The following is a 12,704-nucleotide window of genomic DNA, read 5'->3' as shown; positions in this document are numbered from 1 at the left end:
GACCATCACAGCATTACTATTTCATATCTTATTATTAACACACTCTGATGTTAAGGACTTCTCCCCCTCCCCACCTGAAAAGAAATCTCATCCAAATGCAAAACACAAGCAGAGGAGGAGTTTCAGTTTCAGAACACCCAGCAGCTTTAGTACAGAACAGTTGAGCTAAGCCAGGCTCCTTGCTGTCTCCTTGCTCACACAGCAAATACTGCTTCAGTTTCCAAACAGCCCTCAACTCTCTCACACACTGACAGGATGCTAGCCAGATGAATACCAATGGATGCTGGTAGGCAGAGGCAGATTTTTCTCCCCTTATTTTCCTCCCCAAAAACTAAGCCCGACCACATAGATTTGTAGTGAAGCATGGGTATTGAGCTAGTAAGAATAATAAAATGAAGGCTTTAGAACTTCTTTGTTCTGTATCAAGCTGTTTCCTGAAAATATTGTTGGGCAGTGGCAATGCTGGACCATGGATCCACTGATGCAGTATATAAAAGAACACTTGGCTTGTTGAGTACTCTAGATTCATTATGGTTTCACAGACAAATAGTTGCTATTATGAAGTTTTCCTTCCTAGTACTTGTTTGGGTATTCTTTAAGGGGTGGGCAGTTGATTTCCCTAAGGATTCACAGAAGAAACAGGGACTGTGTGGAGGGCCAAAGCAATAAGGTTATAAAGAAGCAGCGGGGAAATTGGGGGGAAAATAGCAATTACCTTCAAAATAAAAGCAATGTGGTTATATTGTGAGCAGGATGTACACCTATTTACATTTGAATTCTAATTTCTGATTGCCCTCACATATGCTGGGCAGGACCAGCCAAAGGCCCCGGAGACTATAAAACGTCAAGGTCTGTTTTAAAGTTTATGAAAGTAAAGGTTCGGGATTTGGGGCAGAGTTCATTATTCATAAACTACCTAGAAAATAATCTATCGGGGAAGTTTTGCTTTCATTTTCTGTGTTAATCATTTACATTTAAGGTCCCTGGAGAATTTTGGTCGAACTAGCTGGTAACTCAGCTATTTTGACAATGAAGCTGCAGCAGTTATCAGAACCTAGCCAATCTGAAAGTATCAAGATTGTGGGCTTCAGGTGGAAAGCTGAAATAAAAGGACCACTTGTCCACAAATAACGAACACAATGTTTTAAAAATATTCTATGTTGAAATATGTATTTGGGGCATAAATACAATTTTCATGATTGCTTGCTAATATATCAATTAAATAAACAAGCATGTATTAATTATTTTAACTTATTTGAATAATCATAGAGCCACAAGACATAACACATTCAGTGAAAGGCATCTATTCCGTCTCCTTTTTTAGATGAGTTGCTTTTGCCTTATATGAGAAAAATTGATGGCATGCTGAACGACAATAGAAAAAGGCTGCTTTCCAAGTTACATATAGAGCGACCATTCAAGGTACTGGTAATTATATTTTATTCATAGTTTGCCACTCTTTCATTAATTATTTTGTAGAAGTTGAAAATTAGTGGAACAAAGCAAAAATATAATTTCATTTTTTCTGCTCTTTTCTTTGTACTATATTTCTTCTTTGGGTTTCCAGCATTGTATTAGTTTATCAAAATATAAAATACAGAAGTACAAAGAAAAATGAAAATAGCAAAACAAAATAATTTCATTAGGGCAATATCTTGGCGATAAAACATTGAAGTGTATGAGTAACTTACTCATTTCCACTTTCCTTTTGGGGAGATATCACAAAGGAAAAATAATATCAAACTTTATTTAAACATTTAGAAAGGAAAAATTCCAGAGCTACCTGGATAACTATGAAACAGCTGCTTCAAAAAATAATTTCAAAAGAACGTACAGACCACAAGGTGGCACTGCTCTGTTTACAAATAGAACAATTCAGCCAGTATCTCAGGAGAAAAGTTAGCAAAAAAAATATCCAATTTATATTGTAAATTACAAGAAGAGTAGGAAGACAGTACAGATATGACTTATGACCACAATTGAGCCCAAAATCTCTCTTGGTAAGTGAGACAGTTGTCAAGTAAATTTTGCCCCATTTTATGACCTTTCTTGCCACAGTTGTTAAGTGCATCATTGCAGTTGTTAAGTTAGTAACGCTAAGTTAAGTGAATCTGGCTTCCCCCCGTTGACTTTGCTCGTCAGAAGGTCACAAAAGGTGATCACATGATCCCAGGACACTCCAACTATCATAAATACAAGTCAGTTGTCAAGTGTCTGAATTTTGATCACGTCATTATGGGGGATGCTGCAATGGTCATAAGTGTGAAAAGCAGTCATAAGTCACTTTTTTCAGTGCTGTTGTAACTTTGAACAATCACTAAATAAACTGTTGTAAGTTGAGAACTACCTGTATTATTTCTTCTTGCATAGTCCGCAACATTAATAAACCTGAGATCACACACTTCTGAAGTAATCTGAGAAAATAAAAGAATAAGATTTGATTGATAAGCACCACACAGAAAAAAGAAAGGGATAAAAACCGGTTCCTGGTTAGATTGGGATTTATCAGTAGTCCTTGACTTACAACAGTTTGTTTAGTGATTGAACTTACAACAGCACTGGAAAAAAAAATGACTTATGACCATTTTTCACACGACCCTTGCAACATTCCTATGGCCATGTGATCAATATTCAGGTACTTGGAAACTGACCCATATTTATGATGGATGTAGTGTCCCATATAATATCATATGAACACCTTTTCCAACCTTATGGCAAGCAAAGTCAATGGGGGAAGCCAAATTTCACTTAACAACTGTGTTGCTAAATTAACAACTGCAGTGATGCACTTAACAACTGTGACAGGAAAGGTCGTAAAATGGGGCAAAATTCACTTATCAAATGTCTCACTTAGCCATAGAAACTTTGGGCTCAGTTGTGGTTGTAAGTCGAGAATCTCCTGTGATTCTACTGAAATAAATAGAAATACGAAGTTTCAAAACTCTTTTCGGCACCATTTGCTTGGATTTCTTCGAGTTTCAGTAGAGATTTTAAGTTATTGGTAAACCCCTGCTTTTCTTCAGTCCCTCTTTGGCACATCTGCTGCGGATGTCTCCAGGAGTTCTGTTCATAGGTTTTTAAATGGTTCCAAAATCTTTTCAGTAGTTGAAACAATTGGCGTAATCTGATTCTGACCAAATGCTTCATTTGTGGGTGTTTATTTTGTCTAAGCCTGTTTGGCATGTAAACTGATAAGTTGTAAAAATCTTACTGTTTTCAGCCTGCATATTCATAGCAGATTTTTTTGAAGGATCAGAGTTTAAATTCTTATCACATTAATAAGACATACTTTATAATTCTGTTTAATCGCTAATCTGCTGCTTTTATAACTTATTTTTAAGGCTGCTTTGGAATGTTTTCCTGAACTGACAGTAATAACTCGAGATTCTAAAGCAAAAACGGGGGTGAATGCAGTTTCTAGAATCAAGATGAATGGAAAAGCTTATAATAAGAAAACACTGAAAATTTCCAAAGCAACCACAAAATTAGCACAGGTATGTTTGTGTAGTATTTGTTTCTGCCATATTTCTGATGGAATGTTGATCTCAAACTTTTCTTGCTTACCTTGAGTGCATTTTTAATCAGTAAACTAGGAACTTTTCCTTCCTAACATTTAAAAAACCTAAATTACAAGATAGCAGTTTTAAAAAATACCTTGAATTTTCTTTGTTCTTTATTTTTTTAAAGCCAAAGAGAAATATTTTTTAAAAAGATATCAGTTCCTTATGGTTGAGCATTCTTACCTGGGAAGAATATGTTGATGAAGATTCTCAGTCATCCAGGTAAAGTTGTCTGGAAGTTGAGTCATGGAAACTGGACTTGTTGTTGGTTAGAAACATTTCACTGCTTATCCAAGGAGCTTCTTCAATCTGAACAAATTGGTTAGGAGGCTATATGTCCTCTAGGGTGGTATCATTTCACCTAATCTGAATAGGCTCAGTAGGCAGAGAGTCATTGGAACATTGCATCCCATATCCTCCAGGGTGGTTTTATTTTCACACACGTGTGTGTGTGTGTGCGTGTGTGTATGGTATTCAGCTTTCTTTGGGTATCGACGAACACAATTCAGAAGCCTGATGATGGCAGATGAGATTCTGCTGAAACGTTGCTACAGCTTTAAAAGCACAACTACAATGACGTGGGAAAATACCTGAACAAAGCTGAATGCCATACATATAAGTACCCACGAAAACTTAAGAAAACACACACACACATATATATATGTGTGTGGATCTTTGGTTATTCAGGTTTTCTCCCACGTAAAATTGGAAGCATTTTGGTGACATTTCGACGAAATCTCATTCGTCATCTTCAGGCTTGTGTCTTTGGCTTTGTGCTTCTTGGAGTAATGTGAGCTTGCAGCTGTTTTTTCTTTTAACTGCCAAATATATATATATATGGCATCCCCCTAACCAACTTGCTCCAAACTGAAGAAGCTACTTGGATAAGCAGTGAAATGTTTCAAACCAACAAGGAAAAGAAGTCCAGTTTCCATAACTCAACTTCCAGATACCTGGGCGGACATGCAAGTATATCTAATAAGTAAACATGACTCGAATTCCTCTGTAAAGGTCCTTCTTCACACATTATAAATACACCTTAGACTATAACATCTACATTTTCTTCCTATCTCCATGAGTGCCTTTACCTGGACACATGCACACATGTGCACACTCACTCACTCTCTCTTTTTTTTCCTCTTCCCCACCCCCAAGGAAAGGGGCAATAGTAAACCGTTTCTGAAATGTTGCCAAGAAAGCTGTAGAGACCTGTTCAGGGCTCAAAGGCGACACACACACACACACACACACACACACACACACATACACACACCAAAATTGCTCTATAAATGTTAAGAGAACTTTCTTTAACAAACACCTATTTGACAAGAAAGATCAACTGCATATTTGAAACTTCAAACTGATGTTATTGTTGAATCACCAAGTCGTATTCAACTCTTCACAATCCCATGGACCATAGCATGCCCTCTGTCAGAGTTTGCCCAATTCATCATGTTCATTGCTTCAATGACACGATCTCAATTTGATGAGTTCTGTTTAACAGGAACACATAGCATTCTGTGCATAAAATTCCATAAAGTTCATAAAGGTGAGAACTCCAGTCACAGAAGAACAAAGCAAATAATTGCAAAAGGAGCCAGGATTTCTATCATTAACCTGGTTATATCCGAAGAACTTTTCTTATAATTTAATACAGCTTTTACTTTCTTCAAATGAAAAACAGACATGGAAATCAAGAACCATGTTTTTTTTTAATTGCTGTTATTAGGTTTTTGTTCCCACCTTAAAAAAATATTTGAGAACTCAATGCAGGTACTCAATACTTCTTCCTCTTCCTATTTTTCCCTTTTGCTGTGAGATGGTTTGAACTGAGAGAGAGTGTTTAGCCCAAAGTCACGCAGCTGGCTTTCATTGCTAAGGGAGGCCTAGAATCAACTCCCTCTACTATTTCTAGACTAGCAAGTCAACCATTACAGCAAAATAATCATTAAACTGGATGTTTTGTAGTTATAGAATTATAAAACAAAAATCTGGTTAATGGGGAGAAATTGTCTGTTTACCCTTAAAAGGATTCTGAAAATCAGAGAAAAAAAATCAGGACTAAAAATTGCTAGTATACAAGTAGTAAAGTAAGGGTATTGTTACTTCTCTTAGAATCCAAGGCACTTGGGCAGATTGCTGTCTCTTTCATGTCATTAGAAGTGACAGTTCTCTGAATACTTATTATTTTCTTTTCTTCCTACAAATAGAAACTTACTCCCAACTCAAATTTTCTTAACAATCAAAATTATTTACAATATTAGATGAAATAATATTACATAAGAAACAAAACATATATGCATAAAATGTACTTCATTCTGTTTTTGTGAATGTAAATGTAAATTGTGAATGGTTTTATGCATAGCTATGAGTAAATTTTTATATTTTCAAATAATTATTAGTAACTGTATTTAGTTCCTAGAGTGGTTAATAAATATTTGTTTCTGCAGGAATTTACTATAGATCCAGAAAAAATACCTTTGTGTTCTTTATATCATTCACTCCATCATTACAAATACCACATGTTTCTCAGATGCAAAGTAGAGGTGAGTCTTTCTTTAGTTTATGTTATTATTAATTGTATTCATTAGTACAGTAGATTCTAAATCCATCAGACTCAATTAAAAATCACATGAAGTTATACTATTTTCAGAAGATATTGAGCAGCTTTGTATTTAATGAATCAAGTTTTACAGATTGCAAAAAGATAGCTAGTTTAGTGTCATAGTTAAGATACCAGGCTAGAAATCATGAAACTGTGAGTTCTAGTCCCACCTTACGTACAAAGGACTGGATACCTTGGCTCAAACTATCTCTCAGCCCTAGAAAGGCACCAATGTCAAACCATTTCTGACATTGCCCAAGAAAACTGCTAGGACACCTCCAGGCAGTTGCCAGGAATCAGATATTGATTCAAACACATACACACAAGCACTCATACAATTGTAAAAGTGTCTTATGTCATGGGAACACGAGATACATAATACTTATTAAACCTAAATGAATGTAGATCTCTGAGGCAAGGTGGATTAAGAGAACTGAAAGACATTACTTATGGTCTTATTGATTTCTGTGTATTCATTATCATGAACAATTGTGGATAATGTGTAAACCTAAACTGGAACAGAAATTTAGCACAAAAGAAAAAAATTGTTTTTTAATACCTATTGAAGCTTCAGGCGTTTACAGCTGGGGATAATGAGAGTTGTGATCTATCAAGAACCATTAAAAATATTGGGGATTCTACCATAGAAAGTATTATAATAGCTCATTAGAATATCAGGAAGCATACTTAGAAGACCATTGGATAATCCTGAACTTCATTTATATTAAGGTTACTTTTGTCACTCTAGTAAGTGCAATATACTCTCACAGATCCTAGGACAGGATTGTCAAACTGGCAGGACGGATGCATCATGAAACGTCATGTGACAGCAATGTGACACTGCAAGTTTGACACCCGTGCCCTAGGAGAATGCATGCATATATTGTTAAGATATTAGACCTCAGTACTAGGAGAAATAATAGAAAGCTAATGGTGTGACATTTAATTTGTTCTCTCAATAGATTTCTTCTGTTCAAAAAAAGAATGCAGATCTAGGTCAAGAGGAAATTGTACAGCAGTGCATGAAAAATATAAAATGGATAGAAGATCTCTTTGAAAAGTTTGGTGAACTTTTGAATCATGTTCAGCAGAAATGTTCCTAACAAATATTGATCCAAATGTCACTTTTTTTTGTTCTATTCTACTCATCAAAATAAAAGGCTGATAGGCTGGTCATGCCAAACTTTATTCTAGGTCAAAAGAAATCATGGTGTTCTGGGTTCCTTGGATTCTAATAAGAAAGAAAAAAATGCTGCCAAGCAAATGGAACTACAAACAAACCTGCATTTTTAACTTGGAGAATATTTTTTCCTATTTTGTAAATTCTTGTTTTGAAATAACTTAGGTTTATTTTTGACAAATGATCAAAGCATGTACTTAAATATATATATTTTGGCTATGATTAAAATAACTTTTAAAATATCATGCCATTTTTTTTTTACTCTGAACACTAGGAAGAGTCACAGTGATGGTAACTGTGACTGAGCTCAAGTAGAGTCTCGAACATTTTGCAGAAAAATCTTAATAGGACAAGGATTACTGTATGTGAATAATCTCCATCTACATTCAAGAATACCATTCTCCTTTACGGACTCCAATTATGTTCAGGAAACTCAACATGGATTTGGTGCAATTCTATGACTGCTATTTTGTGACAGATTATATTATAATAAAAACAATTACCTTAATTATTTTCCCTAGGTCTTGAAGAAAGACATATTTTTTCTTTACATTTGTGTCCCTTATTTTTCCCTTTTGGAAAGAAATCAATTGTACATTTTATCCCACAAATAGTTGTATTTTTCAGAGGAAAAAGTATTGTGGCTTAAAATTGTTTCATGTACCCTTGTGATACATTTCCAATTGTCTTCTTGTTCATTTTATATATTAATTTCATATTGTAAAGTATGTATCTTGAGATTATCTTTCTTTATACAGGTTTGCTTCAGTGTTAACCATGAATGAGACATATTAGACTTCATAAGTTTACTTTATGTATGGTTATATTGACAGATTGCAACTTATTTTCTGATAAATGAAAGATGATTTTTGTCTTTAAACTGCTTGATTAATAGAACATTTCCATAAACAGCTACTACATTGGTCTTCAGTAAAGTGAGGATTAGCAATTGACCAGACCAGTGTTGAAAACAATTGATTTTTATTTTTATTTTTGTTATTTAGAATTGGTAATGGCAGAACTGTTTGTTTCTTGGTGCCTTTTCAGAGTCTCAGGCATCTTTTGTAAATGACTTTCTCTGATTATTTTTCAGTAGCAATCAGTAGTCCCACTTAAGTTGCAAATGGGCTATACTTGCATCAATAGGAAGTTTTTTTAATTTGCTAACAGAATGCCTTACCTCAGCCATTGATTCAATATGTGCAGGACTAGTTATTTAGATTTTGTGAAACTGAAGATCCTGTACATCCATCAAATAATATATAAAAACAATTCATTTCTCTTTTCACTGCCACTTAGTGCCTTAATTTCAACCAAGAAAGCAGGTTTCTTCATTCACAAGCCAATCAGGATATTGTTATATGTAGCATGATGTATTTTCTTTAGTTATACACGTGTTCATGCACCTTAGATATGTAAAATGCAGTGAAGGGCTATGTTTGTGAGCAATTAAACTAGGATTTCAAAATATCAAGACAGCATTTTGTTATCTTAATGTGTATGTTATGTTGGACAACCTGTGTATTTTCAAAATATGTTTTCATGTTATTGGAAGTAGTATTCATTTCATTCCTCTGATGGGTTCAATCAAAATATTGATAGAAATTGATAATTGGACATAAAGATTCTATTACTGCACTTGCCTTGAAAAAAGTCAAGTTGTGGTACTATAGCTATGAAACTAGAGATAACATTCTGTGCTAAGATATGGCTTGTTTTAGTTATGATTTTGTTCCATATGTGATAGTACCTGTGTTTACACAGAAATAACTCACAAAACATGGTTTACATGGCTTAGATTCTGGATCCAATTAAACTGAAACAAACTACCAGTATATTATGACCCAGCACAATATGTTAATTTAGTCCAAATATACTGTATTTCCACTGATCCTATGGAAAAGTTAAAGATAAAGACTAAATCTTGATTTCCTGCTTAAGAAAAATTTGTCAAATGCATCTGGTTACAAGCAATAAACCATTACTACTTGAAAGTGGGAACTTAGCATATGCACATTTACTGGAAATAGATACACTTCATTCTTACCTTCAGATTGCAATCTTATATTCATCTGGATACACGTCCCATTTATTTATAGGAATTTTTTTTACTAAATCAGCAGGACAGCAGTATAAGAATACTATTCTGTATTTTTTTTAAATACTTTTTTCTGCTATAATGCAATAGGCTACTTATTTTTGATGGGTATTTAAAGAAGACCTGGCTTCCATATTAATTTCTAAAACACCAGAAAATATTTCAATTGAAGGTTTATAAATGTATCCAAAAATAGTTCTTATACCATCAATTTAAAACATATCTTGAAAAAAGCTTACAAATGAAAGATGTAGGTGGAGTATGACTGGTTGAACAATTATAACATATACTAAACTAGCAATTAAAATAACACAATGGTCTTAGTTGATAAAACTTTAGAAATTTTGTTTTTTAAGTATTTCAAAGGCCTATCATTTCACTTCCCACCATCAATTCTTAAACCATCTTTGAAATTTGTATGCATTCAATGAACTAAAGAGACTTTCAAGTTTCAGACTGCCGTCTTACAACAGTCTCTTCAACTTTATTAAAAATAATAGAACTTGCCATTGGTTAATCTATATGTAACTATACTGCTGTGTCAGATTTCTGTTTTAATTTTAGGTGACAACTCAAAAAGATGGGGAAAAGCTCAGGATTATGGAAGTAAATATACAAGTTTTTGTGTTTTAATAAATCAGAGATTTATTAAAAAGATTCCCCCATCAATTAATATGACCTCAGTGTTTCACACAGAGACTTAGTACAATATTTGAGGATGTTATAAATTATGCAAATTATGAGGTCTGTTGAGTTTTGTTATGGAAAAGAAAAGGTATTTCGAAAGACACCTATTGCCTTGGACAGCGTCATATTTTGGGAATAAATTTGTGGTAACGACCCAAAATGTTTCAGGTACTATCGCTCACAGTCAGAACTTTTTGTTGAAAATCATATTTAATTGGATCTCCTGTATTCACTGAAATATATAGAAACCTGCCATAGTAGACACCACAGTGTTTGTTTTCTGGTGGTATTCAAAATGCAACAATTTAGGATAACAGCAATTCAAAGGACAAATATGTAGCAACAATAAATTTTATTTTCATTCATTTATTCAAGCTTAATTTTTGCAAAGCTATTTATCTTACATCTACATTTGAAGCATATTATTTCGAGATTTAACACAAGTACAGTCCTTATTCTGAAAAAAAGTTCAACATTCCTTTGGAGAATTATTAGTACAGTCACAAAAGTAAAGTATCTAACTGTGCCTCATGTAAACACTGAAATCACTGGGGTTTGATTCCAAATTAATCTTTTTAAAGAGAGTTTTTCTGTATAAGCTAATGAACTACTGGTAATAATTTTAGGTATTGTGCAAGATCAAAATAGTTAGATTTTCTCAAAAGAACATAATATCCTAATTTCAGTTTTTTAAACTAACATTTGAATTTGCTTTCCAATATAATTTAGCATCTGATTGCAATGAGAAAAAACAATTTAATTGATATTCTGTATACAAATATTACATCATTATTTTGACATTTCAGCAATCACTGTTTTATGTTCTGAATTCTAAAAATGTGAATTACCTGATGTTTTTGATTCCAGATATCACTTGTTTTAACAGAAAAACAAATGGGTTGTACAGCCTGCTCCACCAAAACACAATATAATTTTCTTTTTCCTTTAATAATATATGGTTAAAAAGAAACTCAAACTGTCTTCCAATAAATGGTTGTCATAGAGAAAATATTTTTAAATATTTAAAATTGTACTACTATTTAAAGTAATTTAAAAAAATGAACAAGCCAAAACTGTTAGGAAACTGAAAATCAGTTATAGTCATTTATTATTTTGTTGATGACAGTGTTTCATGCCATATACTTGCATACTTTTTGTGTATTATTATACAATGCACGCATTTCTTTTATCTCTTCCTATTTAAGTTAATGCTCACAAATGCATGGTAATACCTATCCTCTACTACAAACATGTAGGCTAGGATTAATAAAATATATTTTCTAGCCAGTGTTCACGTGGTCCACAATAATGTACAGACTTGTGACTTTTTCATAATTTTTGTATTTTTGATTTGATGTTACTAAATTCATTAAAGTGTATACAGTTTTTCAAAATATTGGGTACTCTTGTTGGTTAATGTGGAATAATTGTAATGTCTGAGATAAATATGCTCTATTCATTAGGGGGAAAAAAACCTTGCTGTATTTTGTTAATATGATGGTTCAATTATTAATTTATAGGACTTATTATGGTCACCTACCTCATGCAGGGACTCTAGACAGCTCACTAACCATGCATGAACAAACCATAGTTAAAAACATACCCTTTCCTCACTGACAAAACAACCTCATAGCTAAACTGTTACCCTAGCCTAATGCTTGAGGAAGAGCCAGGTATTCACCACCCTCTGGAAGGCTAAAAGAGTAGGGGTCCCTCTCTTCTCCATTGGGAAGCTACTTGAAACAACTGGGTTGGCCACTGAAAAGGCACATCTTTATGGTCAATTAGATGGCAATATTTAAGCAAGGGGGCGCATATACCCTATCCTAGTAGGATGTTGATATCGTCACGGAGAGATGTTCTCACAAGCCTTTCTATGTCACATTGCATCTTGAATTCCACAGAGCAACTAGAAAGCTGTTAAGGTGACTAAAGCCCAGATGACTGAGCAAGGCCTTCCAGTCTAGGAATGGGCAAAATTGGTGGATTTGTGCAAAGACCTCTCTTAACCATGACTGCCCCCTATTTTTCCAGCAGGACCACTGAGTCCAAGAGGACCTCCAAATTGTGCACCATAGTTGTACAGGGGAGCATTTCTATCTGTAGAGTCAGAGTTGGCAATGTTCTTGACTCAGAGGGGCCTAAAAAAACCACAACCATCGCATTTGCTAGGGTTGACTTTCTCCCCCTTCAGGCCCTTATAGCCTTCAGGCATTGAGCCAGCATCTGAATGGCACCACTTGCCTGGCGTGGAGTAGAGATGTATAATTAAGTATCATCAGCATTCTGATGATACCAAACACTATGCTGGTGGATGACCTCTCCCAATGGCTATATAAAGATGTTAAAAATGTGGAGAGGGAGCCTTGAGGTAACCCATATAATAGAGGCTTAGGGCTGGACTTCTCCAGCACCAGCCCTGACTAATACTGAGCACAGAGAAAGGAGGGGAATGTTCAGAACGTTTTAATTTTGAGTGAACCTGTTGTTCATATGATGAAATAAAAAGCAGAAGACAAACCATTAAAACTCAGACCATTTATGAATTGTAATAAAGTCAGTGTTATTTCAGCA

General features: G+C 34.3%; 1 protein-coding gene across 3 annotated transcripts in view; it reads left to right on the top strand.

The window, feature by feature from the left end:
• The window catches only part of QSER1 (glutamine and serine rich 1), a 57,034-nt gene extending 45,508 nt beyond the window's left edge, over positions 1 to 11,526 (top strand). For all 3 annotated transcript variants that reach the window (XM_087921188.1, XM_026705967.2, XM_026705975.2), the window contains exons 10-13: positions 1,325 to 1,422; positions 3,342 to 3,494; positions 6,011 to 6,106; positions 7,128 to 11,526. In XM_087921188.1, the coding sequence (XP_087777314.1) occupies positions 1,325 to 1,422; positions 3,342 to 3,494; positions 6,011 to 6,106; positions 7,128 to 7,268 (488 nt within the window). In that variant the 3' untranslated portion in view covers positions 7,269 to 11,526. The remainder of the gene's footprint in view (positions 1 to 1,324; positions 1,423 to 3,341; positions 3,495 to 6,010; positions 6,107 to 7,127) is intronic.
• Positions 11,527 to 12,704: the final 1,178 nt, after the last annotated feature.

Source organism: Pseudonaja textilis, chromosome 1 (assembly GCF_049901715.1).
Source record: "Pseudonaja textilis isolate UNSWEBS1 chromosome 1, rPseTex1.2, whole genome shotgun sequence".
In the NCBI taxonomy this organism is placed as follows: Eukaryota; Metazoa; Chordata; class Lepidosauria; order Squamata; family Elapidae; genus Pseudonaja; species Pseudonaja textilis.
This window is presented reverse-complemented; position numbering and strand designations above follow the sequence as displayed.